Here is a 26,968-nt window from a genome sequence, read left to right as displayed (position 1 = left end):
TTTGGCATGGAGATAATGGGCACTTTAATGTCACATGATCACACGGTTCCCAGCTCCACCATATATATACTCATTGTGTCTGCATCCTGGGGCTAATTATTTATTTTTTTCTATGCCTCAGAGACCCCATCTATAACACGGGAAGAGTAACATAACTGGTCTAGCGCCATCGTGGGTACGAAGTAAGCTCTAATTAAGGCTGTGCCCTGGAAAGTGCACATGGTGTATCTGTGTGTGTGTGTGAATTTGTTGTTGTTCAGTTGCTAAGTTGTGTCTGACTGTTTGCCACCTCATGGACTGTAGCATGCCAGGCTTCCCTGTCCTCCACTATCTTCTGGAGTTTGCTCAAATTCATGTTCATTGAGTTGGTGATGCTGTCTAACCATCTCATCCTCTGTCACCCTTTTCTCCTCCTGCCTTCAGTCATTCCCACCATCAGGGTCTTTTCCAATGAGTTGGCTCATCGCTTCAGGTGGCCAAAGTATTGGCGCTCTGGCTGCAGTCCTTCCAGTTAATATTCAGGGTTGATTTCATTTAGGCTTGACCAGCTTGATCTCCTTGCAGTCCAAAAGAATATCAAGAGTCTTCTCCAGCACCACAGTTCAAAAGCAGCATTTCTTCAGAGCTCAGCCTTCTTTATGTTTCAGCTGTCACACCCATATGTGACTACTGGGAAATCTGTAGCTTTGATATGCACTCTTGTTTTTTTTTTTTTCTTTCCTTTCCTTTCTTCATTCCTTCACTATTGCATTTATTTATCAAATTTACCGGCAGTGAGCACCACATGGCAGACTCAGCATCAGGTGCCACAGATGCTGCAGCGAATGAGACAGAATGGTTGCTGCCTTCTTGTTGCTTAGCAATCATCGTGACCATGGCTACTGTTGGGGAGAGAGGCGCCTGGAGGACGGGGTGTTTTTCTTCCCTGCTCTGTGATCCCAGCACTGTTGTGTTCCTTCCTGCTGAGGGTCATGACCTTTCTAGCAGAGTGACTGTGAAATGTGAGTGCAGTGATCTGGACTTCCCTAGTGGCTCAGACTTTAAAGAATCTGCCTGTAATGCAGGAGACCTGGGTTCAGTCTTTGGGTTGGGAAGATCCCCTGGAGGAGGGAATGGGAACCCACTCCAGTATTGTTGCCTGGAAAACCCCATGGACAGAGGAGCCTGGCAGGCTGCAGTCCATGGGATTGCAGAGAATCCTGATTTGAGATTGCCGGCTGTGTAACTCTGCACAGATAACTTAGCTACACTGTACCTCAGAGTCCTTATCTGAAAAATGAGGGTAAAAGCTAATACCCAACTATTTCCTTAAATTCCTATTGCTGCTGTAACAAACCACCACAAACTTAGTGGCTTAAAATAGCACAGATTTTTTTATCTTACTGTTCTGCAGGTCACAAGTCCTATGATCAAGGTAGGGCTGCCTGCTCGAGGCACTTGGGAAGATCCCTTTTCTTGCCTTTTCCAGTTTCTGGAAGCTACCCACTGTACCTGCCCCATTCTCTATCCTCAAAGCGAGAAGCATTTTCCAGTTTCTCTCTCATTCTGACCCTCTTAGAGGGACCCTTGTGGTTACCTTGGGCCTACTGGATAACCTAGGATGATACCCCATCTTGAGATTCTTAATCACATCTGCAAAGTTCCTTTTGCCACATGAGGTAACATGTTCACAGGTTCCAGGAATTAGGAATGGGTTTCCCCAGTGGCTCAGTGGTAAAGAATCCACCTGCCAGTTAAGGAGATGTGGGTTTGATCCCTGGGTTGGGAAGATCCCCGGGAGAAGGAAATGGAAACCCATTCTAATATTTTTGCCTAGAAAATCCCATGGACAGAGGAGCCTGGCCGACTGTGGTCCATGGGATTTCAAAAGAGTCAGACACAACTTGATGACTAAACAATACAATATCTTTGGCGGGCCGCTGTTTAGCCTACTGCCCAACTCAGCAAGATGTGTGGTTTCTTATCTGAGTCGGTGCATGTCGGGTGTTTAGCGTGGTGCCTGACACAGTCAACACTTAGTGTGCTCTTACTGTGACTGAGATTATGTTACTGTGGCTAAAGAATGCCTGCTCACATTGTCTTTCTTCACAGAGCTGTTCTAATAATAATTTACAGTAGTACATTTATTATTATTATTGTGACTCACTATTATTTATCAACCACTGTGTCATCCCCCACTTTAGATAAGAACATCTATATTCCAGAGAGATTGAGTAAATCCTATAGGGTTTCATACCCAGTAAGAACCAAAGTCTGGTTCATGCCAGTGTCCTGATCTTTGTGATCTGCTCCTCCGCCTCCTCCTTTCGGTTCTTCACTGGACCTCAGCTGAGTTCTCACAGCGTTTTCCAGTGTGGTGGAGGCCCGTCTGGACACTGCCCTGGTAGAGAAGGCCAGTGCCTTGGGAGGTGGGAGGAACTTCCGTAGGCACCCAGTCATCTTCCTCTTGTGAGGCTGTGGGCTCAGCAGATTCATTTTTGAAGCCTGAGTAATCCCTTCCGGGCTCCCACCCCTGTTTGGCCCTATCAGGGCTATCACGGGACTGCATCTCTTTGCTGGCTCTGTGCTGACTACGTAGGCGATTGATAAAGTCACTCACCCTCTCTGGGCTAAAGGTGCCCGTAGGCCTTTTCTTCAGCCTGCAGCCCTCGTACAGCTAGTTTGGACAAATTCACAGTAGGGCTCTTCAGGAAAGACAGCCCTTGTCCTGTTGTGTTGGTCTGTTGCTCAGACAGACCAGGCTGCAGCTGCTGGCATGTGTGGACTAGGCTGGTCCTTGGGAGAATCGCCTGTGTACACAGGGGTGCACGGTAATAGCTAGCTGTGACTTCAGTCAGCTTCTCTCAGCAGGATGAAGAGAAATCTGAATAAAGTAATTTGCTGGAAGATGTGAATGACAGTAGGCTTAACCGTCCTAGAGAGAAACTTCTTTTTCCAAAGTGGAACATTGCGGTTCTGCCTCCCATGGTCTGTCTCCTCTGTCCATGCACTAGAGATTTCTTTCTTCAAATCACCTGGTCTGACTCCCTCCAGAATAACTTCCCTCATCTGCTTGTCATTGCCTGAGGGCCTCTGTGTGTTATAGAATGACTCTCTCTTGTTAGCCTTTTCCCATAGCAAAATAGTTTAAGAGCACAGACCCTGGCATTAGTTTATGTGGGTTCAAATCCCAGCTCCCCCACTTACTAACTCTGATCCAGTCTTGGACAAATGATTTGACTTCTCTTAGCCACAATTTCTTGTTCTGCTAAATGGAAACAGTACTAACTTCATAGGATTTTCATCACAGTGCCTTAGAACACAGAGGTGCACAATAATGGCTGGCTGTTACTTCAGTCAGCTTCTCTCAGCAGGATGAAGAGAAATCTGATTAAAGTAATTCGCTGGAAGATGTGCATGACAGTAGGCTTAACCCTCCTAGAGAGAAACTTCTTTTTCCAGCAAATCCTTGGCTGGTGGCGGGTTGGGAGAGATGACATCGTGCCTTCCTTCCTCCCCCTGCCCCATCTCATGGGAGTCAGGTAGGAGCAGGTAGGAGAAGCTGGCAGACGGGTGGACAGGCCTGTCACAGTGCCCTTGTCTGTGCTGCTGCCATTTTGCATTCACTAAATGTCAGAGGGAAGGGACAAGCAGTTGAGCACCTATTTTCCATCCCAGGCCTGGATTTGTTAGTATTTTCTCTTTGTTGGTGGCCCATCATGTCTCATGGAGTCACGGGCATGGGAAGCCCAGTGGGTTATATTCTCTGTGGCTTCTCCCTCAGAGGCCCCTTTCGTTCTGGAAGGAAGGGGAGCTGGCCCCACTTGCAAGGATGTACACCCCTGAAGGAAGTCCTTCATATCCCCTCTGTGCCCAGATCAGACAAGGCACCACACCCTGCCAGTGGTTCCCCAAGCCCCTGTGCATCAGAGCTTTTACAGTGCCCTCTGGGGTCCCTTCTGGGTGAGGCCCGGGACACAGTGTCAGGCCTCTGCAGATCCAGGCTGCCGAGCCCTTTGTGGGGAGTCTGTCTGTCACTTGAGATTTGTCTCAACTCTTCGTCTCCTGGCTGAGTGAAATTTGTCTTTCCTCTGAGTTTTACTGTGTGGTAGTCTAGCCCTTTCCACGATGGGCTGGAAAGGAATCATGTCTGTCTCCGTGACTAGAATGAAGCTCCATGGAGAAGGGAGCCCTGCTTACGCACTTTCTTATCCCTGAATCTAGCTCAGTGACTGCCACAGAGTGCGTACTAGGACAGGTTTACAGAAAATGTAATGTGTGTTTTGAATCACTTGATTTTTTTTTTTTTTTTTTTTTTACCTCCAGTGCTTTGCGTATTATCCAGTGAAACTCTCAGTGAACATTCCTCAAATGACTGAATAGGACATAGCTGAGAAGCTTGAGGTTGTTGTCAGGCGGAGCCGTTTCTCAACCACGTGCCTCTCCGTGCCAGCCCCTTTCCTCCCTTGCTGGCATTTCCCAGGAGAGAGCCATGGGGTCTGCCCTCCCCTTTGCAGTTCTTGGCCCAGATCCTCCAGATTTGAAAACACCTGATTTTGAAACATCAGATTCACTCCTTTCTTCCTGTCTGGTTTCACCTTTTATGTCTGTGGTTCATTGAGCTTTTGGATCCAGCTTGCAGTGAGGGGTGGGGGAACCCTAAAAAACAAAAAGAGAATTAGAAAAAAACCTGAATTTGATCCGCTCCCATCCCCTATGACAGGTGTCTTAACAAGTCACTGAATTTTCTCTACCACCCTCTCCCCTGCTTAAAACAAGATATTCCCATTTGAATGCAGAGTTCCAAAGAATAGCAAGGAGAGATAAGAAAGCCTTCCTCAGCGATCAATGCAAAGAAATAGAGGAAAACAACAGAATGGGAAGGACCAGAGATCTCTTCAAGAAAATTAGAGATACCAAGGGAACATTTCATGCAAAGATGGGCTCGATAAAGGACAGAAATGGTCTGGACCTAACAGAAGCAGAAGCTGTTAAGAAGAGGTGGCAAGAATACACAGAACTGTAAAAAAAGATCTTCACAACCAAGATAATCACGATGGTGTGATCACTCACCTAGAGTCAGACATCCTGGAATGTGAAGTCAAGTGGGCCTTAGAAAGCATCACTATGAACAAAGCTAGTGGAGGTGATGGAATTCCAGTGGAGCTATTTCAAATCCTGAAAGATGATGCTGTGAAAGTGCTGCTCTCAATATGCCAGCAAATTTGGAAAACTCAGCAGTGGCCAAGGGACTGGAAAAGGTCAGTTTTCATTCCAATCCCAAAGAAAGGCAATGCCAAAGAATGCTCAAACTACTGCACAATTATGCTCATCTCACACAATGGTAAAGTAATGCTCAAAATTCTGCAAGCCAGGCTTCAGCAATATGTGAACCATGAACTTCCAGATGGTCAAGCTGGTTTTAGAAAAGGCAGAGGAACCAGAGATGAAATTGCCAACATCTGCTGGATCATGGAAAAAGCAAGAGAGTTCCAGAAAAACATCTATTTCTGCTTTATTGACTATGCCAAAGCCTTTGACTGTGTGGATCACAATAAACTGTGGGAAATTCTGAAAGAGATGGGAATACCAGACCACTCGACCTGCCTCTTGAGAAGCCTGTATGCAGGTCAGGAAGCAACAGTTAGAACTGGACATGGAACAACAGACTGGTTCGAAATAGGAAAAGGAGTACATCAAGGCTGTATATTGTTACCTTGCTTATTTAACTTATATGCAGAGCTCATCATGAGAAACGCTGGGCTGGATGAAGCACAAGCTGGAATCAGGATTTCTGGGAGAAATATCAATAACCTCAGATACGCAGATGACACCATCCTTATGGCAGAAAGTGAAGAGGAAGTAAAAAGCCTCTTGATAAAAGTGAAAGAGGAGAGTGAAAAAGTTGGCTTAAAGCTCAACATTCAGAAAACGGAGATCATGGCATTTGGTCCCATCACTTCACGGCAAATAGATGTGGAAACAGTGTCAGACTTTATTTTTTGGGGCTCCAAAATCACTGCAGATGGTGACTGCAGCCATGAAATTAAAAGACGCTTACTCCTTGGAAGGAAAGTTATGACCAACCTAGATAGCATATTAAAAAGCAGAGGCATTATTTTGTCAACAAAGGTCCATCTAGTCAAGGCTATGGTTTTTCCAGTGCTCATGTATGGATGTGAGAGTTGGACTGTGAAGAAAGCTGAGCCCCGAAGAATTGATACTTTTGAACTGTGGTGTTGGAGAAGACTCCTGAGAGTCCCTTGGACTGCAAGGAGATCCACCCAGTCCATTCTAAAGGAGATCAGTCCTGGGCATTCATTGGAAGGAATGATGCTGAAGCTGAAACTCCAGTACTTTGGCCACTTCATATGAAGAGTTGACTCATTGGAAAAGACCCTGATGCTGGGAGGGGTTGGGGGCAGGAGGAGAAGGGGACAACAGAGGATGAGATGGCTGGATGGCATCACCGACTCGGTACACATGAGTTTGAGTGAATTCCGGGAGTTGGTGATGGACAGGGAGGCCTGGCGTGCTGCAGTTCATGGGGTCGCAAAGAGTGGGACATGACTGAGCGACTAAGTGAACTGAACTGCAATCCAGGCACTTGGATTGTTTCATTTTGAGACAATTTTCTGTGTTTCTTTTTCTGTTACACACAGCCTCTTTTTAACCATGGGTTGCAATAGAGGTTGTTTTAGGCAAGGCCAAGTCCATGGAAATTCAAACTGTGGGGTAAATACACCAGCGTAAATACAGGTAAATACAAACCAAAATAAGGTTTGGGAAACCCTTCCATGGATTATAGAGCAAGGGGTCTGGGAATGTTTTAAGCCTCATCCAGGCATAAATGGCAGGTTCAGGGTTCAGTAGAGGTATTTGCAGATGTTGCTGAAAGCCCCTTAGCTGCCATAATTGGCCCCTTGGCCCACCGTGTGTGGTGGGCACATGCCTGAGTTGGCCGCCTGCGCGTTCCTGGGCTTCACGTTCACCTCTTGCAAAAGCATCCGTGGCTCCTGGTTGCTTGTGGAAATCCAGAAGTTATTTACTGGTGGTGTTTAAAGAGTTTCCTGATACATCTTCAACTTGCCAACTCCCACGTTTCTCCTTTGAACCTTCTGGGGGTATAGGGAGGGAAGTATAGAGAGATTTCAGAGGCATTTGAAATAGTCCCTCAAGAAAAGGTAGGGAGCTGACTCCTGGTCCCCACAAACTGGCGCCTGCCTCCCCTTCCCGCTCAGTCCTAGCTGTCCCACCCTTTATGCTGTTCTCCCCTGCTCGGTTCTCCCACACCCACTGGAGCCCATCCTCCTTTCTCAAGACTCTGCCCTGCGAAGTTGGCTACTACGCAGCCTCAGGTTTTCTATTAAGTGTCTGAAGAGGCACAGGTTGGAACCAGCAGCTAGGAGTTTCGCTCCCTGTGTGCTAACCTCCTGCCTTCCCTTAATCCTCCCCAGCAGACACCGCCAAGCACAGACGCTCCTTCTGTTAGTGAGGACCAGCACCAGCACCTGTTGGAACAAGGCAATCCTGCCCCACTGGTCCCTAAGGTCTTTCCTTGGTCAACCTGACTTCCTGGTCTTTTAATGTCCAATCATCTTTCCCACGAGCTTCCGTGATAGCTCAGTTGGTAAAGAATCCGCCTGCAATGCAGGAGAGCCCAGTTCGATTCCCGGGTCGGGAAGATCCACTGCGACAGGCTACCCATTCTTGGGCTTCCCTTGTGGCTCAGCTGGTAAAGAATCTGCCTGCAATGTGGGAGACCTCGGTTCGATCCCTGGGTTGGGAAGATCCCTTGGGGAAGGAAAAGGCTACCCACTCTAGTATTCTGACCTGGAGAATTCAATGGACTGTATAGTCTAAGGGGTCGCAAAGAGTCGGACACAACTGAGCAACTTTCACTTTCACCTTTCCCATGGCCCAGTCCCAAAACCGGAGAAGGCAATGGCACCCCACTCCAGTACTCTTGCCTGGAAGATCCCATGGATGGAGGAGCCTGGTAGGCTGTGGTCCGTGGGGTCGCTAAGAGTCGGACACGACTGAGCAACTTTCACGTTCACCTTTCCCATGGCCCAGTCCCAAAACACCTTTGATAGGAGAGAAGTGTCTTCATGTGGCCAAGAAAAACAGCTCCCACGCTCTCTTCACACGCTGTGTACAGTACAGTTACCCCTGAATGGTAACACCACCTCGGTCTTTCGTTTCTGTTTCATTATTTGCTTTGTGATCTTTTGTGACTTATCTGGTTAGCATGATATCATGTCAGTTTTGAAGCTTTGTGCTGCTCACTCCTAAACATGATTGCCTTCCAGGTCCCAAGCCAGTGGTGTTCCTGCAGCATGGCTTGCTGGCAGACTCTAGTGACTGGGTCACAAACCTGCCCAACAACAGCCTGGGCTTCATCCTGGCAGATGCTGGTTTTGACGTGTGGATGGGGAACAGCAGGGGAAACACCTGGTCTCGGAAACACAAGACTCTTTCAGTTTCTCAGGATGAATTCTGGGCCTTCAGGTATCTTTTGAGTTGATTATGGCAAGGATCTATTTCCTTGGTACCCTTAGTGTAAATATTGGGGAGGCAAATAGATGGGGAATTCAAGATCATATGACAGGAAACCAATGGTTTATGGAAGGTTCTACACCTTAATCTTCTCCCTTCCTTCGTAAACCTGTACTCCAAATATTAGGAATTTAATAAATAGCAGTAAGGTAAATTATAAATAAATGGTTACATTGAAGGATTAGATTCAATAGGGAGTTTTTAGTTATTTTGGCATTCCTGGTGGTGTGGGTTCTGCTGAGTAAATTGTGTCCCGTAACCTTCTCCTTTCCTTCATAAACATGTCCTCCCAATGTTTACTTTTCTTATTTCCAGAAGTCCTCTTCTCTCCCTTAATTCCAGCTGGCCCAGTTAATGACTGCATGACATTAGGCATGCATGTGGCATAAGCCCTCTGTGTCTGTAAAATGGGGATAATAAATACCTCTCCTGCAAGGGCACTGGGGGCTTAACAGAGAAGATGCAAGCTGGAAAGAGACCGGCAGAGAGCCTGACACGTTGGGAGTGGTAACAGCACGCGTGCCCATGGGCGCAGGGCTGTGTCCCCATACCAGGCATTGGAGAAAGTCAGTGCCAGGGACTCCTTCGGGCTTGCTGCCCATTTGTAATACCAGAACCTACCCAAGGCCGTAAAACACAAGAATGAGAGCTTTTTACCAAAGGCCTGTCCGGGAATATATTTGTTGTTACATTATTTGTAACAGCAAAAAGTTGGAAACTCCCAAATGCCCATCAGCAGTGATTGGGCGAATAAAGTGTGATGTATTCACACAGTCACCAACTGACAGGTATATGAGATGGCAGAGATGAAGTCTGATGCAGAAAGAGTCACACTGTTTGGTCCCATTCATAGAAAATTTAAAAAATGGATCGCACTATGAAAAATGAGGAAAGCGGTTCTTTTCAGGAGGCATGGTTATCAAGAAGCCCAGAGAGGCTTCTGCGACCCGGTAATGCTCAGTTTTCTGCACTCAGGGCTGGTGTGCCCAGCTGTGTTCAGCTTGTAATGACTCATCAGACCCACACGCTTGTTATTTGTATGCTGTTGTATTTGTGTGCGATGTCTCCATGAAAGGTTTCCTTTTTTCGAATTACAGTTTTGATGAGATGGCAAATTATGACCTACCAGCTTCAGTTAACTTCATTCTGAATAAAACTGGCCAAGAACAACTGTATTATGTGGGTCATTCTCAAGGCACCACAATAGGTATGTATATAGTAAAAATGGAAGGTTGATAAAATGTCTTGTTACAGAATTTGTGTTTGCCCTTAAAAGTGAAATATTAAAAAATGTTAGTTCGATGGAGTTTTGTGTTTGTTTTTTAATGCCAAGCAGAAATAATGAAAATGGCAAAGAATTTTTGTAAAACTGAGTCTTCTCTGGAAATTCAGACTTAAACATAAATAGGTAAACATGCTGTATATGGCTCCCTTGATTGAAGGAATTAATGTAAGCCCCAGCCTATTACGGGGCTTCCCAGGTAGCTCTACTGGTAAAGAATCTAGCTGCCAGTGCAGGAGAAACAGGAGATAGAAAAGATGTGGGTTCAATCCCTGAGTCAGGAAGATCCCCTAGAGTAGGAAATGGCAACCCACTCCAGTATTCCTGCCTGGAAAATTCCATGACAGAGGAGCCTGGCAGGCTACAGTCCAGGGGCCCACCAAGAGTAGGACATGGCTGAGCACGTTCACATACGCATATTACATGTCTTCCTAGTTAAATACTGTGGGGATGTGAGAGGGTAGATAGACAACAAGAAGTTTTATAAATGTAGGAGCTTTTATAAAGAAAACAAGGAAATATGCTGATTTTAAAGCTAATTATAAGGATGTCATAATATGCTTTATGTACAGTTTTTAAAAGTCACAAGCATTTTTAATTTATGCTGATGATAAAAGTAGTATGTGGTCATTGTAACAGAAACAAAATTTAGCAAAGTTTCAAGAAAAAAAAAGTTGCCCATAATTTGAGCAAACAAGTTCCCCTGAATAGGGACTAGAGACCTGGGTCATAATTGATTTAATTTCCTCTTTAAGGGTAAGCTATGACTAATATCTTTGTGTTCCTATCACACTGTCTCCTTAGAATACTTTCCTAGAAGAAAACTATGATATGAAAGGTAAAAATGCTTTCAAGGTCTCCAGATATGTGGTCAAGTAGCCTTGCTCTCATTACTACCCCTCCACTCTTTGCCAGCTTGAGAGCCTTCAAGCAAAAAGTGACACGGATATAACTGCCCTTCTTATTAATGGACTTAGCCACTTTTTCATCCATATTCCTTCTTCCGTGACTTGTTTATTTGTGTCCTTTGCCCCACTGCTTTCAAAGTTGACATTCTGGGGCCAAGTTTAAGGCAAGAAGTGACCCAAGAGGAAGCTAAAAGATGTTTTAGAGCTAGAGGATTCTAAATGTATAAGTTCCTTTTGAGTCCATGGTGATTGCTTTGAATACCTTTGTACGTCTTTCTTAGTGATGAAGGGATGGGGACCAGGGGTGGAGCTATTAGGAATACAGTCTTCAATCTCTGGCTTACATCATAAAGGAATGGGAAACATCTCCTGGTTCTAGCAACTTGGATTTCTTCCAGTATATATCTAGATTGAAAATCGAAACAAGCGGTTAACAAGTACTTGAGTTACTAATGTAATCAAACTCAGTGTGTGCACACGGCGTTCTGTGTGTGCATGTGTGCTCAGTCGTGTCCAAATCTTAGCAACCCCGTGGACTGTAAGCCCTCCAGGCTCCTCTGACCATGGAATTTTCCAGGCTAGGATACTGGAGTCGGTAGGTAGCCATTCTGTTCTCCAGGGGATCTTCCCAGCCCAGGGATCAAACCCGTGTCTCTGGAGTCTCTTGCATTGGCAGGCAGATTCTTTACTACTGTGCCACCTGGGAAGCTAAATAAACATTCAGAGGCCCTCATTTCTAGAGTTTTGCTTCCTGGCATCACTTGCATAGGTAATCAACAAGGACCTACTGTATAGCGCAGGGAACTATACTCAATATCTAGTGAAAGTGAAAGCCACTCAGTCATGTCCAACTCTTTGCGACCCCATGGGACCATACAGTCCAAGGAATTCTCCAGGCCAGAGTACTGGAGTGGGTAGCCATTCCCTTCTCCAGGGTATCTTCCCAGCCCAGCGATCAAATCCAGGTGTCCCACATTGCAGGCAGATTCTTTACCAGCTGAGCCACCAGGGAAGCTCAAGGATACTGGAGTGGGCAGCCTATCCCTTCTCCAGCAGATCTTCCCAACCCAGGAATTGAACTGGGGTCTCCTGCATTTCAGGAGGTTTCTTTACCAGCTGAGCTACCAGGGAAGCCCAATGTGGGAGACCTGGGTTTGGTCCCTGAGTTGGGAAGATCCCTGGAGATGGGATTGGCTATCCACTCCAGTATTCTGGCCTGGAGAATTCCATGGACTGTATAGTCTGTGAGGTCACAAAGGGTCGGGCACAACTGAACCTGAACGACTTTCACGATTATTTGCATCGTTCTCAAGTTGCCACTAGAGGGCAACATGCACACCCACTCTTGCCTTTTCAGAGGGAAGTCCTGGAAGATGGAATTCTGTTCTTTTTCTTTTGTTCTCACAGGTTTTATAGCGTTTTCACGGATCCCCGAGCTGGCCAAAAAGATTAAAATGTATTTTGCCCTGGCTCCTGTGGCTTCAACTGAGTTCATGACTAGTCCTCTACTTAAGTTAGCACGAGTTCCAGAACTTTTTCTCAAGGTATTTGGACCCGCCCCACCCCTACTCCCTTCCTTCACAGATTTCCTTTGGTGCTGAAGAATTGGCCTTTAGTGGAAGAATGTGCCTTCCTCCCCGACCAATGGAGTAGCGGCTTTCCTTCTTTCCATGATTTTTCTTCCCTGCTTCACCCTACTTCCAGATCCTGGGGAGTCAGGGAAGGTATCCTTAACTCTACACTGGAGCCTCCTGTTCTCATGGTTAACACATCAATGAAGCACCCCACCTGCTAAGGAAGAGCACAAGGAAGACCAGGAGAAAGGCAGCTTAAACCTCCTTGAAGTTGCCCTTTATTCCATAGGATGGGCCTGTGCGTAGAGGAATAGGCCTGTGCGTAGAGGAATAGGCAGGAGATGGGAGACGGGAGCTTCCATGTGCCTGACCTTGGCCACACTGATGGTGATCTAAAGACACAGTTACTATTATTTTTTATTATATGACCCCTACGCACAGGCTGATAATGTCATCAACGATCAATGTGGGAAGCCCCTAAGCTATACTCAAGGAGGCAGTAATTTTTATGAGAAGTTGAGAACCAGCTGAGGCCAGAGGCACTATCTGTGTTCTGGACACGATAACATTTATACACACACATTTGAAACCCCATACAGGAATATACACTTAATGTATACATATCTCTTGGCCATTTAAGAAATATGTTCACGGGACATACAGACCCTTCTCTGACCTCAGAATCCAGATTCTCTGTACCAGTGGTCAGACAGGCAGATAAGATATGGGCGCCTCTAACCAGATTTATTTTAAATACCTTGGATAATAGAAGCTTCAGTTTTCATTATAAAGAATTAGAGATTACAAAGTACCTTCAACTACCAAGGCTTCTCCTAGTACTTTCCTCATGGTTCTCAGTTTGGAGTCTTTTCCTATGGACCTTGTGGGTGAATTTGCATACCTGTATAGGTCCAGAGAGAAACATTTTTTGAACGTAGACAGTATCCAACTGTGTAACTTGAGTACCTTGATAAAGACCCTATTTCCAAATATATCACATAGTGAGATAAAAGGAATGTCTTTTGGGGAAGGGACACAATTCAACCCATAAAACCGCCTTTGTAAGCATTTTAATTTTTCATTCTGCTTATCCTTCTGGATAGGCATTAGCAAAAGTGTAAATTATAAGGAGATAATTTGAGTTCACTATAAGGAAGATCTTTTTCCTATTTCATGGTATGTACATATGTGAAGATCTGCCTGCAAGGCATGGTGATTACCCCAGAAATACTTGAGCACAGGTCCAGGGGCCATTCATTGATCAGGCCTGGTGTGCACAAGGAGTCAGCAAACATTTTCTGTAAATATTTTTGGCTTTATGAGTCATATCATTGCCCTTGCAACCACCGAACTCTGCCATTATCACGTGAAGACAGCAAGGGACAGTGTGTAAAGAGATAAGCCCAGCTGTGTTCTAATAAAGCTTTGTAAAAACGGCATGCTGACAGAGGAGGCATGGGGCTGTATTGCTTAATGGGTACAGAGTTTCAGTCTGAGATGCTGAAAGAGTTCTGAAGACCAGTAGATAGTGGTGATGGTCGCACAACAATGTGAATGTACTGATGCTCAACTGAACACTGAAAAATGGTTCAAATGGTAAATTTTATATCAAGTATTAAAAGGCCCCAGAAAGGAGTAGGCAGGATTTGGTGCACTTGCCAGTGGAATTTGATTAGACATATGTGTTCTGAGGAAACACATTGCTGACCAATTACAGTTTCAACTCTTTCTCAGAAGTCACGAGCCATCTATCAATGTCAGATGAAACCTTTTGGGGATGGCGCTGGGATGAGGGATCATTCAGGCCCTTTCCCACTGTAAAAGCCTTCTGTGGACCTATTTGATTTGCTGTCTTCATTTTTGCATTTGAGACTTTAAGATCTGTAACATCTGCTGTTGCCTTAGTAAGCATATCACACAGGAATCCTGGTTTGAATGACTGGTTGCCCTTTCTCATCTGAGTCCCTCTGTGGAGATAGGTGGCATGCGTCTCTCTGCTTGTGAGGTGGGACATGGAGGCCAGCACCTCGTAATGAAATGCTGAGAGAGTCTTTTTATTTTGTAGGATTTATTTGGGACCAAAGAATTTTTGCCACAGAATGCATTTTTGAAGTGGCTGAGTACACATATTTGCACTCATGTCATTCTGAAGGAGCTTTGCGGAAATATCTTTTTTGTTCTGTGTGGATTTAATGAGAGAAATTTGAATATGGTATGTATGTTTACAATAACACTTGCTTTAATCTTTCTGTGATTTTATTTTATCTGTGAATATGTGTCTTTGTGTTGGAGGATGTGGGAGAGGCAGGAGTGACCTCAGTAGATCTCTCAAGAATCTCATTTCAGAGGCACAAGAATCCACCTTGGCAGGTGCCTGAAGCACCATCTGTGGCTAGCCTCTGGCCAGCGCTTTGTCGGTTTCCTACATTGCACTTCTGTGAAAACTATGCAATGAGGAGATTGCTCATCATTTAAATTCTAGTATTTATATTTTTTAAGGAATTTTTTATTTAAAATAAATAGACCCATTTACCTGTGTTTAAATTTTGGAATGTCCACTGATACACAAACACCCATTTATATACATTTACTAACTTATTTTATAAACTGTAAACCCTTGGCCAGCAATGTGCTGATGTATTGTAATTACAAATTACATTTGTAATTTATTGTGTTATCGTTTGAAAATAAGTTTTAAAATTCTGAAGTGAAGGCTCTAGGAAATTTTTAAGGGATGTTGATTTTTCTCGTTTATGATGAATGAAAAAGCAGGGTGTGATTGTCATAGAAAACTTTGGAAATTCAGAAAAACATGCAGAAGAAAATAGAAATGACCAGTAATCTCAGCTGGTAAGCCCCACAGTTGTAATGTTGCTGTATTTCTTGTGTGTGTGTGTGTGTGTGTGTGTGTGTGTGGTTGTGCATATTTTTATAGGATGTATTAATATTTGTGGTCAAAGAATCTTTTCCGGCTCTCAGTCTCATGTATTTGAGGTTATGGCTCTGTGGTTTTCAATGCTTCCCAGTGTAAACTGTGTTTAGTATCGACGCCTCCTTGATGCTAGTTTCATTCTTTATTTCCACGTATTTATTTTGCAGTCTAGAGTGGCCGTGTATGCAGCACACAATCCTGCCGGAACTTCTGTGCAAAACATGATGCACTGGGCCCAGGTAGGCATTTCAGGAGCGTGCTGGGAGCGTGTAGAAAATCAGCATTGGGAAGTTCTGTGCATTCCAGGAAACAGAAAGTCTGCTCACACATCTGGGCTGCCTTCCTTCCAGTGCCCTGGGCTCTTGTCTCTGTGTCAGCGTGGTCCATGGTATCCTTCCTTGGGCAGACTGCATTACGTGCAGATTCACCAAACAGCCACTGAGGGCTTCCCTGGTGGCTCAGTGGTAAAGAATCCGCCTGCTGTTGCAGGAGACACAGGTTCGATCCCTGAGTTGGGAACATCCCCTGGAGGAGGGCATGGCAACCCACTTCAGTATTCTTGCCTGGAGGATCCCCATGGACAGAGAAGCCTGGTGGGCTACAGTCCACAGGGTCACAGAGAGTCAGACACGACTGTGCAGCTAAGCACACGGAGCATTTCAGCATTAACCCGTGAACACAGTTTACCTGAAACATCAGTGGATGAGCAGCTAAATCAATCATGGATATAAATGAGAGTACTGAGTTTTAATATAGACTTTTGATTGTATGATCACATATCACAAAAATATACATATTTATTCTAGAAAATGTATAAATTACATATGGCTGTAATAATAAGGCTTCTCATATCATTCTGTAATCCCCCACACAGAAAATGTGTGGGATATGAAATGTCTCTGCATTGGACAGTTTCTGGCTGCCTGTCATTTCAAAGTAGTAGGTAAAGATATAGATAGAAATCATAATTATAGAAATAGATTGATTTATTTTCTTCTTACTCTTATAGCTTGATTTTTTTTTTCCCACCTGACAATATGTCAAGGACTTATTTCTACCTTGGGGCGTGTTTTTTCCCCCATGTACAATTGTACAATTACCCCCCTTCGCCCCCAGATTCTTTTTAAATATGAAATAACTCACCATTTAAATACCAAACCAAGATGCAGGGGGTGTCTTGGATAGCAGTTTCCAAACATCTGGCAGTCACTGCCTGCATCAGAATCATGTGAGTTGCCTTTAAAAATACACTTTTAAATAAAATACTGTTTTTAAAAAGTAAGGGGGACTAGGTTTGCCATAGAGCTAGTGGATTAACTGGGTTTACCAGGTGGCTCAGTGGTAAAGAATCCACCTGCCACTGTGGGAGATGCAGTTTTGATGCCTGGGTTGAGAAGATCCCCTGGAGAAATGAATGGCAACCCACTGCAGTATTCTTGCCTGGAGAATGCCGTGGACAGAGGAGCCTGGCAGGCCACAGTGCATGGGGTCGCCAAGAGTCGGACACGACTGACCACACTTGCACACTGGATTAACTGCAATCCAGGCTTTTGGACTTGCACACATGTCTCATCCCAGCAAGGTAATGCTCAAAATTCTTCAAGCTAGGCTTCATTAGTATATGAACCAAGAACTTCCAGATGTACAAGCTGGATTTAGAAAAGGCAGAAGAACCAGAGATCAAATTGCTAGCATCCCCTGGATCATAAAAAAAGGAAGGGAATTCCAGAAAAGCATCTACTTCTACTTCATTGACTGCACTAAAGTGACTGTACACTGTGTGACTGTGTGAATCACAATAAACTGTGGAAAATTCTTCAAGAGATGGGAACACCAGACCACCTTAACTGCCTCCTGAGTAACCTGTACACAGGTCAAGAAGCAACAGTTAGAATCGGACATGGAGCAACAGACTGGTTCCAAATTGGGAAAGGAGTACGATAAGGCTGTATATTGTCACCCTGCTTATTTAACTTATATGCAGAGTGCATCATGCGAAATGCCAGATTGGATGAATCACAAGCTGAAATCAAGATTGCTGGGAGAAATATCAACAACCTCAGATATGCAGATGACACCAATCTAATGGCAGAAAGGGAAGAAGGAACTAAAGAGCCACTTGATGAAGGTGAAAGAAGAGAGTGAAAAAGCTGGCTTAAAACTCAACTTTCAAAAAATTAAGATCCTGGCATCCAGTCCCATCACTTCATGGCAAACAGATAGGGAAAAAATGGAAACAGTGGCAGATTTTACTTTCTTGGGCTCCAGAGTCACTGTGGATGGTGACTACAGCTGCAAAATTAAGAGATGCTTGCTCCTTAGAAAAAAAGCTATGACTAACCTAGACAGCATATTAAAAAGCAGAGACATCACTTTGCTAACGATGGTCCATCTAGTCAAAGCTATGATTTTTCCAGTAATCGTGTACAGATGTGAGAGTTGGATCATAAAGAAGGCTGACTGCCAGAGAACTGATGCTTTGAACTGTGGTGCTGGAGAAGACTCTATAAGTCCCTTGGACAGCGAGAAGATCAAGCCAGTCAATCGTAAAGAAAATCAACTCTGAATATTCATTGGAAGGACTAATGCTGAAGCTCCAATACTTTGGCCATCTGATGTGAAGAGCCAGTTCATTGAAAAAGACCCTGATGCTGGGAAAGATTGAGGGCAGGAGGAGAAGTGGTCAACAGAGGATAAAATGGTTGGATGGCATCACCAATTCAGTGGACTTGAGCTTGAACAAAGTCCGAGAGATAGTGAAGGACAGGGAAGCCTGACATGCTGCTCTCCATGCAGTTGCAAAGAGTTGGACCTGACTTACTGACGGAACAACAACAACAACAATGCTTTAAAACACAAAGACTCCTGTGTCCCATCCCTAGAGATTCCAATTCATTCGGACTGGAGAGCTTAAACTTTTGTTTTTTAAGAACAACCTTACTGAGGTATAAGTGACATACAGTATTTAAAGTATACAGTGTAGTCTGTTTTGCCATATATGCCTACAGATATATCACCACAGTCAAGACAATAAACATATCTCTCACCCCCAAGGCCCCTGTTAACACCCACTCCTGGAGCCTACTCAAACCCATGTCCATTGAGTCGGTGATGCCATCCAACCATCTCATCCTCTGTTGTCCCCTTCTCCTCCTGCCCTCAATCTTTCCCAGCATCAGGGTCTTTTCCAATGAGTCAGGTCTTCGCATCAGGTGGTCAAAGTATTGGAGTTTCAGCTTGAGCATCAGTCCTTCCAATGAATAATCAGGGTTGATTTCCTTTAGGATGGACTGCTTTTGGTGCCGAGTGGTGAGAATTTAAATACTGATTAAAAATTCTGCCCATTAGATTCTACTATTCAACAGGATTTGGGACCCATTGCTTCAGGACATTACTGGCACGTTCCTGTCCCAGGAACCCTGGCTGCTGGGAGTGCCGTGGACCACCTCCCCCTAGGCTTGTCCCTACGAACCAGGCAGGATGGGGTGTGAGGCTTTCAGCGCCATGGTGACTGTGAGGCCCAGTGCCAAGCTTCAGTGACTCAGTGTCAGAGCCTGGCTTAGAAGAGAGGCATCTGCAAGGCAGGGAGCTCGTGAGAGGCGGAAGAGCACACACTGACCTCTGAAGTAATGTCCTCAAACCTTCAAAAGTCATCAAATGTTCACTGCTAAGTATCCACTCGGGCCCCTGCTTTTCTCCTCAGCCACATGTCTGTGTAGTCGGTGGCTTTCTTTGTATACCCTGCCATCAGCGTATGCTGATCTGCGTGAGCATTTTTACCCTCAACCCTAATGGACATTGTTCCGGAAGGTCCAGTTTCTGTCATCTCAGAGGTCAGTGCTCCCTTGTGCAGAGGATGACTGAGCTGAGCTCAAAGCATATGCTGAGCCGTCCAGGCACTGTACCCTTGTGCCTTAGCACAGCACAGGTGACCCCCAGCCCTGGCTTCTCAGAGTCCCTGGGAGGGTGGCGGCCAAGGCTGTCAGATTCCCCCGTTCCCCCCTCCCTCCCCACCCCCCATGGTGGCACTCCTTCATCCTTGCACGCTGCACGCCTCCCCTGTCCTCTGGGTTTGCCTGGAGCTCTTGGATGGGCCGTAAGCCAGGCTCCTGCTCTGGTCTAGCCCTTTTCTCAAACAGCTGGTGGGAGTCAGAAGCTGCTGGCTGTGGACACGAGCAGCACTCTCAGGCCGGCGGTGGGGGCAGGGGGGGGTGACCACGTGGTTTCAGGTCCTAGGTGCATGGGAGTGTGCCCCAGGAGTCTTTCTGAAGTCCAGATCCCCTGCAGAAGGTAGCCCTACCCTTTTGCTCTTCTGCTGCTTGTGTCATCCCTTTGTCAAGAAGATAGTTGCCTTTTTGGGCCCTTAAAGGCCATTGTATTCATAGTGCCTTTTGAAATGAATCTTTTGTTTAAGTAATTAGTATTCGCTTCTCAATAATTCTAAACATAGTTCTTTCCTGGATTTTTAAATTTAGCTTAAAATCTTTCCCTCTTGTATGAGCCTCACGTGTTTCAGATTTCTTCCAGAATCTCTAATCTCCTTGGTGGCTGTGCCCAGAGCCCAGGTCCTTGCTCCTATTTGAAGAAGGCAGGTCCTAACATATCTTTTCAGTGCTGTTCAGAATTACTTGTGTGTGTATTAGTTGCTGAGCAGTCCGACTCTTTGGGACCCAATGGGCTGTAGCCCACCAGGTTCCTCTGTCCATGGCATTATCCAGGCCAGAATACTGGAGTGGGTAGCCTTTCCCTTCTCCAAGGGATCTTTCTGACCCAGGGATTGAACCCAGGTCTCTTGCATTGCAGGCAGATTCTTTACCATCTGAGCCACCCTGGCTCAGAATTACTTAGGGCACCCTAAGATAACTTGGATCTATCCAAGACTTGTTGGGAATCAGAATTCCTGAGGGTATGGCCCTGGGATCCGCTTTTTAATAAGTACCTTGTAAGATTTGATGTTCTCTATTGTTTGAAACCTGCTGCTTAAGAAATATGCATTAGTTAGGCTCTTCAAAACACTGTAAGAGACATTTAGTAATTTTTTATTACATATATTGGTCATTATGAAAATTTCAAAAATACTTGAGTACAAAGAAGAAAATACATCACCCTTATGTCTACCACCAATGATAACTACTACTAGTATTTGGGTATTATTCAGTTCAGTTCAGTCGGTCAGTCGTGTCTGACTCTTTGTGACCCCATGAGTCACAGCACGCCAGGCCTCCATGTCCATCACCAACTCCCAGAGTTCACTCAAACTCACATCCATCGAGTCAGTGATGCCATCCAGCCATCTCATCCTCTGTCGTCCCCTTCTCCTCCTGCCCCCAATCCCTCCCAGCATCTGAGTCTTTTCCAGTGGAGTCAACTCTTCACATGAGGTGGCCAAAGTACTGGAGTTTCAGCTTCAGCATCATTCCTTCCAAAGAAATCCCAGGGCTGATCCCCTTCAGAATGGACTGGTTAGATCTCCTTGCAGTCCAAGGGACTCTCAAGAGTCTTCTCCAACACCACAGTTCAAAAGCATCCATTCTTTGGCGCTTAGCCTTCTTCACAGTCCAACTCTCACATCCATACATGACCACTGGAAAAACCAGAGCCTTGACTAGACGGACCTTTGTTGGCAAAGTAATGTCTCTGCTTTTGAATATGCTATGTAGGTTGGTCATAACTTTCCTTCCAAGGAATACGCGTCTTTTAATTTCATGGCTGCAGTCACCATCTGCAGTGATTTTGGACCCCCCCCCCCCCGCAAAAAAAAAAGTCTGACACTGTTTCCACTGTTTCCCCATCTATTTCCCATGAAGTGATGGGGAGGTATAATTTTCCCTTTACCCTCTTAGGGTTTCTGCCTGGGACTGCTGTGGGACAGAGTAACCGCAGTAAAGCATATGGATTTTTTTCTGTGTTCATGGGAGCCCTCACAAGAGAAATGAAGACCCGAAGAAGTAACTCTGCTGAAGTGCTAATATACTAGGTTGAACAAAGAGTAGCAGTTGTGGCAAAAAAATATCTGAGGAGGCTTACAGGATATGGGAGTTCCTGTTACAAGGTCTGTTTGTACGGGTTCCCACAACCTCCTCTCTCAGGCTCCGGTGTTGTGTGTGCTTCTTCCCCCTAATATAGGGAGGGCTTCCTTCACATGCAAGTTTTGTTGTCTCCTTTTAGAAAGAAAAGGGAAGGTCAGTGTCCTCCGTGCATCTGCTCTTTCTCAAGCATCTTTAACGCCAAATGATCGTTACGCCAAAGCAGCATGTTTTGAGTTGGCATGTCCGGAACTCTTTCAGTGTAATCTGATAATTTTTTGGTATAGTTGTTTCCATTAGAAAAGGAGAATTATGCTACGTGCACTTTTTAATTATTTTATTTTTATTGAATGAAGTAGCATTGTATTTCTTAGGTACAGGCTAAGTTGCTGTATCAGAGACTCTAAAATACAGCGTCTAGAGAGTTTTCTTCCTCAGAGTCCAGTCCAGACATCAGGGGCACATGATTGTGGAGTGGGGGGAATGACTGCTCCAGGAAGTCCTGCAGGGACCCAGTGCCCCCTGCAGTGCAGCTCACCATCTCCGGGGCACTGGCCTCTTCTGTCTGGTTGAAACTGGGTCACGTTCATGGCAGTTTCAGCCCACAGGAAGGAAGCCCATGAGGGATATCGTTCCTTCTCTGGCAGCTAGGTGCTTAGCAAAAAACCTAGAAGTTTTATTACTGAAAGGAAGAAGGCAAGAATGGGTCCTGGGGGGACAAACAACAGTCTGTGCCATAGTCAAAAATACTTTTACAGGTCAGTAATTACACTTAGAAATATTTGTAACTGAGAACAGCTTTTTAGTGCTTGAATTTATTATTATTTTTATTATTACAATGATAGTGTTTTTTGGGCAATAAAACATCCTAGGATAAGTATTCTTGAATTAGAGATCTGTTCTTACCTTAGGGAGATGAGTTTCTTAGGATATGGTCTTAGTAGAATTAATGATCAGAGGATAAGTATATCTTTAAGACTTATAGATATGTATGGTACTTTAGAAAGGTTGACCCTAAGTATAACCATAGTGCGTGTTCAATTTTATTTTCTGACTTTTCTCCACTTAATATTGTTGATAAACAGTTTTCTCTTTCTATTTTATTATATATATATTCACAATAGTGGCATACTGTGTGTATATTGTAATATGGTATATTTAACTAAGTATCTGTCATTGAATGTTAGCTTATTAACAGATTTTTGTTACTGTAAGTAATCTTCTTCACATTTCCCATCCTCTGAAATGCCCTTTCAAGACATACGTGAGAAAGGGACAAGCTGATGTCTGTCTCCAGGGGCTGAACAACGTGCAGTCATATATTTTCACTGACCATTAGAGTTGGGGGACAGATGCACTAACAGGTGCTGTAAATTCGTAGCTTATTCTGCTTGTTGAATGTGCTTCGGATATTAATATCTGTCATTTGTGATGACGAAAGCAGATGCTAAATATTTCCCCTGTAGTACCTCATCTCACATTGTTTTCTGTTGTGTGAAACAGTAGAATTTTATGCAGTTGATAAGAGCTAAAAACTTCTCCTGGGGTTTCCCTGGTGGCTCAGACGGTGAAGAACCTGCCTGTAATGCAAGAGACCCAGGTTCAGTTCCTGGGTCAGGAAGATACCCTGCAGAAGGGAATGGCTACCCACTCCAGTATTCTTATAAATCAAAAGCAGTTTGGCAAAAATGTCTAGATTTTTTCCATTCACTAGGCACCACCCTCTGGCCAAAACATGAACAGTTTTCAGTTCATTCAGTTCACCCATTTTGAATTTGTTTCTCCACATATTTTTCATTGGGGGATATAGAGGAAGTATGAATTAGCATTATTTCAAAATTTATGAATAAGTGACTTTTTATTAATATTTTCATATCATGCTATTCAAAATAAGCATACATTTAAATTTCATATACAACATCATTTCATGGCTCCAGTATCCTCAAGTGGTTAGAAATGTTCTGGTGTGCAGTACAGTTTGGTGATTATACTGGTACTGGTACTCAAGAAAAATATTAAATAAAATTATTAAAATGTTAAGTAATATGACTAATCAAATAGAATGGATATAGGAAATATGATGGAGATTATAATTATATATAAATATATTAACATATTAATATAAGTATATAGTGTTAATATTAGGCTATATATGCTTGCTAATACAATTAATATATTTACATACTAATATAAATATATTTACCCATATACTGCTAAGTCGTTTCAGTCGTGTCCGACTCTGTGCGACCCCATAGATGGCAGCCCATCAGGCTCCGCCGTCCCTGGGATTCTCCAGGCAAGAACACTGGAGTGGGTTGCCATTTCCTTCTCCAATGCATGAAAGTGAAAAGTGAAAGTGAAGTCACTCAGTTGTGTCCGACTCTTAGTGACCCCATGGACTGCAGCCTACCAGGCTCCTCCATCTATGGGATTTTCCAGGCAAGAGTACTGGAGTGGGGTGCCATTGCCTTCTCCGATTACCCGTATAAATATACATTAATCATGTATAAATGTATATTAATCTATGTATTATTTGTAATATGTATTCCTTTACCAAGTAAGATAGTTAACTCTTTAGAAAAGTTTACGATTCAAATTTCAGTAAGAACATCATCATAAAGTTTATCCAGTGGATGCACTGTTGATCCAGTATCGTTTATAGCACATAGGTGTAGCTGTTTTATTGTGTCATGTAATAGCTACTTTCTAATCATACAGTGTGAAATTGAGTCATTTAGGAATGGAGAGAAAAATAATACCATTTTATTTTAAATCAGTTTGGAAATGAAGAGTGAACCTGGGTTTCAGTATAAACTTGGCAGTTGGTGATTTACAGGGAAGCCTGGCATGCTGCAGTCCATGGGGTCACAGAGTCAGACACGACTGAGCCACTGAACTGAACTAATAAATTTGGTATCTGGGGAGGTGGCTAACTCTTGCAACCTATGATGTTCAATCAAATTTCTGTGTTAGATAACTCTCGCCCACCCCCAATCATCTTCTATCTAGGTTGTTAAATTGCACAAGTTTCAAGCCTTTGACTGGGGAAGCAGTGCCAAGAATTATTTTCATTACAACCAGGTAAAGTCTTTGAAGTTTTTAGAATTTAAATGGGCCCTGAAAACTCATCAAAGAAGCCAGCCTGAGTTATGAGAATTCTGGCTGGGCTCAGGTGCTGGGGAAATGTCCAGGAGGGTTGACTAGGTAGCCTTTGTTTTGCCCTAGTCAATTCTAGAACAGCCTGAGCTTCCTGGTTCATTCTTTGGACATTGTCCTTTCTCTGGCCCTGTATGTGCAACTGTCTTTCTCATATGTCATAGATAGTGATCAGGCACAGATATTAGAGTCAGACAAATCTAGGACTGTTAGCTGGTGGCTGGTGGTGGTGGGGGTATTTGGCCAAATTACATTGCCTAAACCTTTTCTTCCATAGACAAATAAATTGACCTTTTTCTGAGTGCTAAGGAGTCTAAAGTGTGAGGCCCTATGCCCATGTTTTCCTTACTTAATTCTCAGCATATCCGTGTGACATAGATGTCATTATTGTTATTAAAGTGGGAGAAACTGAGACTTAGAGAATTTCTATGACTGTGGCACACCCCAGAGGGAGGAGAGGTTTGGGGTATGACTTCAAAACCCCTGCCCAGCCACTTGGTTTGGCTTTGCAGCTTGGCATCGACCACCTGGGAGAACGATGCCTTCCTGTCAGGGATGTTCCCAGCACAGGGTAACAGTTCGCTAGCCAGCAGTCATGATGGTGTTCTTTTCTTCTGAGTTAGTCTTCTTTTTTGTTCTGGCAGTTCGCCAGTTAAAAAGTAACCTGAGAGCAGGTTTCAAAATGTCGTCTTTCATTCTTGGATCAGATTTTCTAGGCGATGGTTTCAGGGCATTGCATTTTTGTCAATGAAACGACAGAGACAGGGCTGCCTGTGCGTTTTCATTACAGAGTTCCCCTCCCGTTTACAATGTGCGGGACATGCTGGTGCCGACTGCTGTCTGGAGCGGAGGTCGGGACTGGCTCGCTGACGACAAGGACGTCGCCCTCCTGCAGATGCAGATCTCCAACCTGGTGTACCACAAGCGCATTCCTGAGTGGGAGCATCTGGACTTCATCTGGGGCTTGGACGCCCCGTGGAGGCTCTATAATGAAATTATAAAGCTGATGAGGAAGTACCAGTGAACGGCAGACTGGAGCCATTTACTGTCAAGTCGTGCTGAATGTGTTTGCCTAATTTCTCTGAAATAATCGTTTTCCTTTCCCAGGCCTTTTGTATTTTTATCACCAAGGAAATTATGCTGTTGAAGATGCCTGATTCTCTCCAGTTAGGATCAGAAATGCTTTTGCTTTTTTTCATTTAATCATGGCTGAATACAAAGCTGGTACCTCAACCAGTCTTTAAAATGACACTGATTCATAAATGATCATGACCATTCCATTTATCCTTACTACTTAGAATATACTGTATTGCCTTTTTACTCTCAACACGGGACACATTGACACATGATGAATAAGATGCCTTGTTCATCAGTAAATAATCTGACACAGACTTGAAAGAAGCTCAGTATATAAATACCCAGTTCTGACCTGCTTGCCTTAAAGAGCTCTCGGTCGAATGGCCTTGTATTTAGAGATCTAAGTGACACCTCCTCATGTTCTCATGTAGTAGGTACAAAATCAACTTCAGTGACACCTCAGCAGTGCTGGTTATAATGATCCTATGATGAATTCTATCAAGCCTAATTGTGAGAGCTCAATATTTAAATTGCTCAGACTAAGGGAAATAATTTTCTGGAGGCTTCAAAAATAAATGACATTCATTAAAAAAAAACACATTCATCAACAACCACCACCACTATACTTTAAGTAACTTGACTGATTGATAGAGTCAACCACTGATATGCATGAACCCTTCATTGTGTGACAGGCCATAAATCCACTTGTTTCAGAAGAAACGTCCTGTGAAGACACAATAGCACTATTTTTCCTGAAATTGCAGGGTTCACTTCCCTAGCTGCTGGAGCCTGGCGATGGCATGTGTAGAGCAGAAGCCCTGATGCCACTCAGGTGGAGGGCCCTACTTCATTTTCACACAAAAGAAATGTGAATGTGAACTTGGTTGTTTTCAGGTCAAAGCTCAGGGACTGTTTGTTTGTTTGTTTCCTTTTGTATGTGTTCAGATCTTTAATACTCCTGATTTGTATCCCTATGTCAGGACACCCACATTCACCTGCTTTTCTTGCAGCCCTGTTTCCTTACAGTGCTGTCGGACGAACAGTGACAATTGCTCTGGTTTTCTGATGGAGCTGCTTTGCGATAATAAACAATACTTGGTATTGGTTAATCTGTGCAGACAACGTAAGACTGCTTTATAACATTCAAGTGATCTTATTTAAACTTGTCAATAAAACTCAGCCTCCCAGGCCTGAAGCATTGTGTGCGGGTGTGAGTCTGCCTTTATTTAATAGTCATTCTGGACTTCCTTCTTTCAGCAGGACTTATGATTTCTTTCTTGTCTTTCCCCCCGCTCCTCCTTACTCCTTGTAAACCTCATTGATACTGCCCGTGAACCTTTGGTCCTCTCCCAGAGGGAGGAGAGTGGTCTTAAATCTAAGGAGCGGGGGGATGGTTTGGGAATCTTCAGGGTCTGCTGAGCGAGGCTGTGAGTGGAGACTAAACCCTGATTAACCCTGTCTGCAGGTAGTGGCTG

General features: G+C 44.2%; 1 protein-coding gene across 2 annotated transcripts in view; it reads left to right on the top strand.

Annotated features, from left to right (window-relative positions):
- LIPA (lipase A, lysosomal acid type) overlaps window positions 1–26,688 on the top strand; it is a 42,571-nt gene extending 15,883 nt beyond the window's left edge. Inside the window, exons 4-10 of one of the 2 annotated variants that reach the window (XM_069567945.1) lie at window positions 8,292–8,490; window positions 9,636–9,745; window positions 12,136–12,272; window positions 14,368–14,514; window positions 15,402–15,473; window positions 24,270–24,341; window positions 25,207–26,688. In XM_069567945.1, coding sequence (XP_069424046.1) covers window positions 8,292–8,490; window positions 9,636–9,745; window positions 12,136–12,272; window positions 14,368–14,514; window positions 15,402–15,473; window positions 24,270–24,341; window positions 25,207–25,440 — 971 coding nt within the window. In that variant the 3' untranslated portion in view covers window positions 25,441–26,688. Of the gene's footprint in view, window positions 1–8,291; window positions 8,491–9,635; window positions 9,746–12,135; window positions 12,273–14,367; window positions 14,515–15,401; window positions 16,665–19,926; window positions 20,998–24,269; window positions 24,342–25,206 lie in introns of those variants that run through there. The other variant, XR_011252201.1, reaches the window with a different exon arrangement.
- The last annotated feature ends 280 nt before the right edge of the window (window positions 26,689–26,968 follow it).

This window comes from Ovis canadensis, chromosome 22 (assembly GCF_042477335.2).
Source record: "Ovis canadensis isolate MfBH-ARS-UI-01 breed Bighorn chromosome 22, ARS-UI_OviCan_v2, whole genome shotgun sequence".
NCBI lineage: Eukaryota > Metazoa > Chordata > Mammalia > Artiodactyla > Bovidae > Ovis > Ovis canadensis.
Note: the sequence above shows the minus strand (reverse complement) of the source record. Positions and strands in the feature narration are given on the sequence as shown.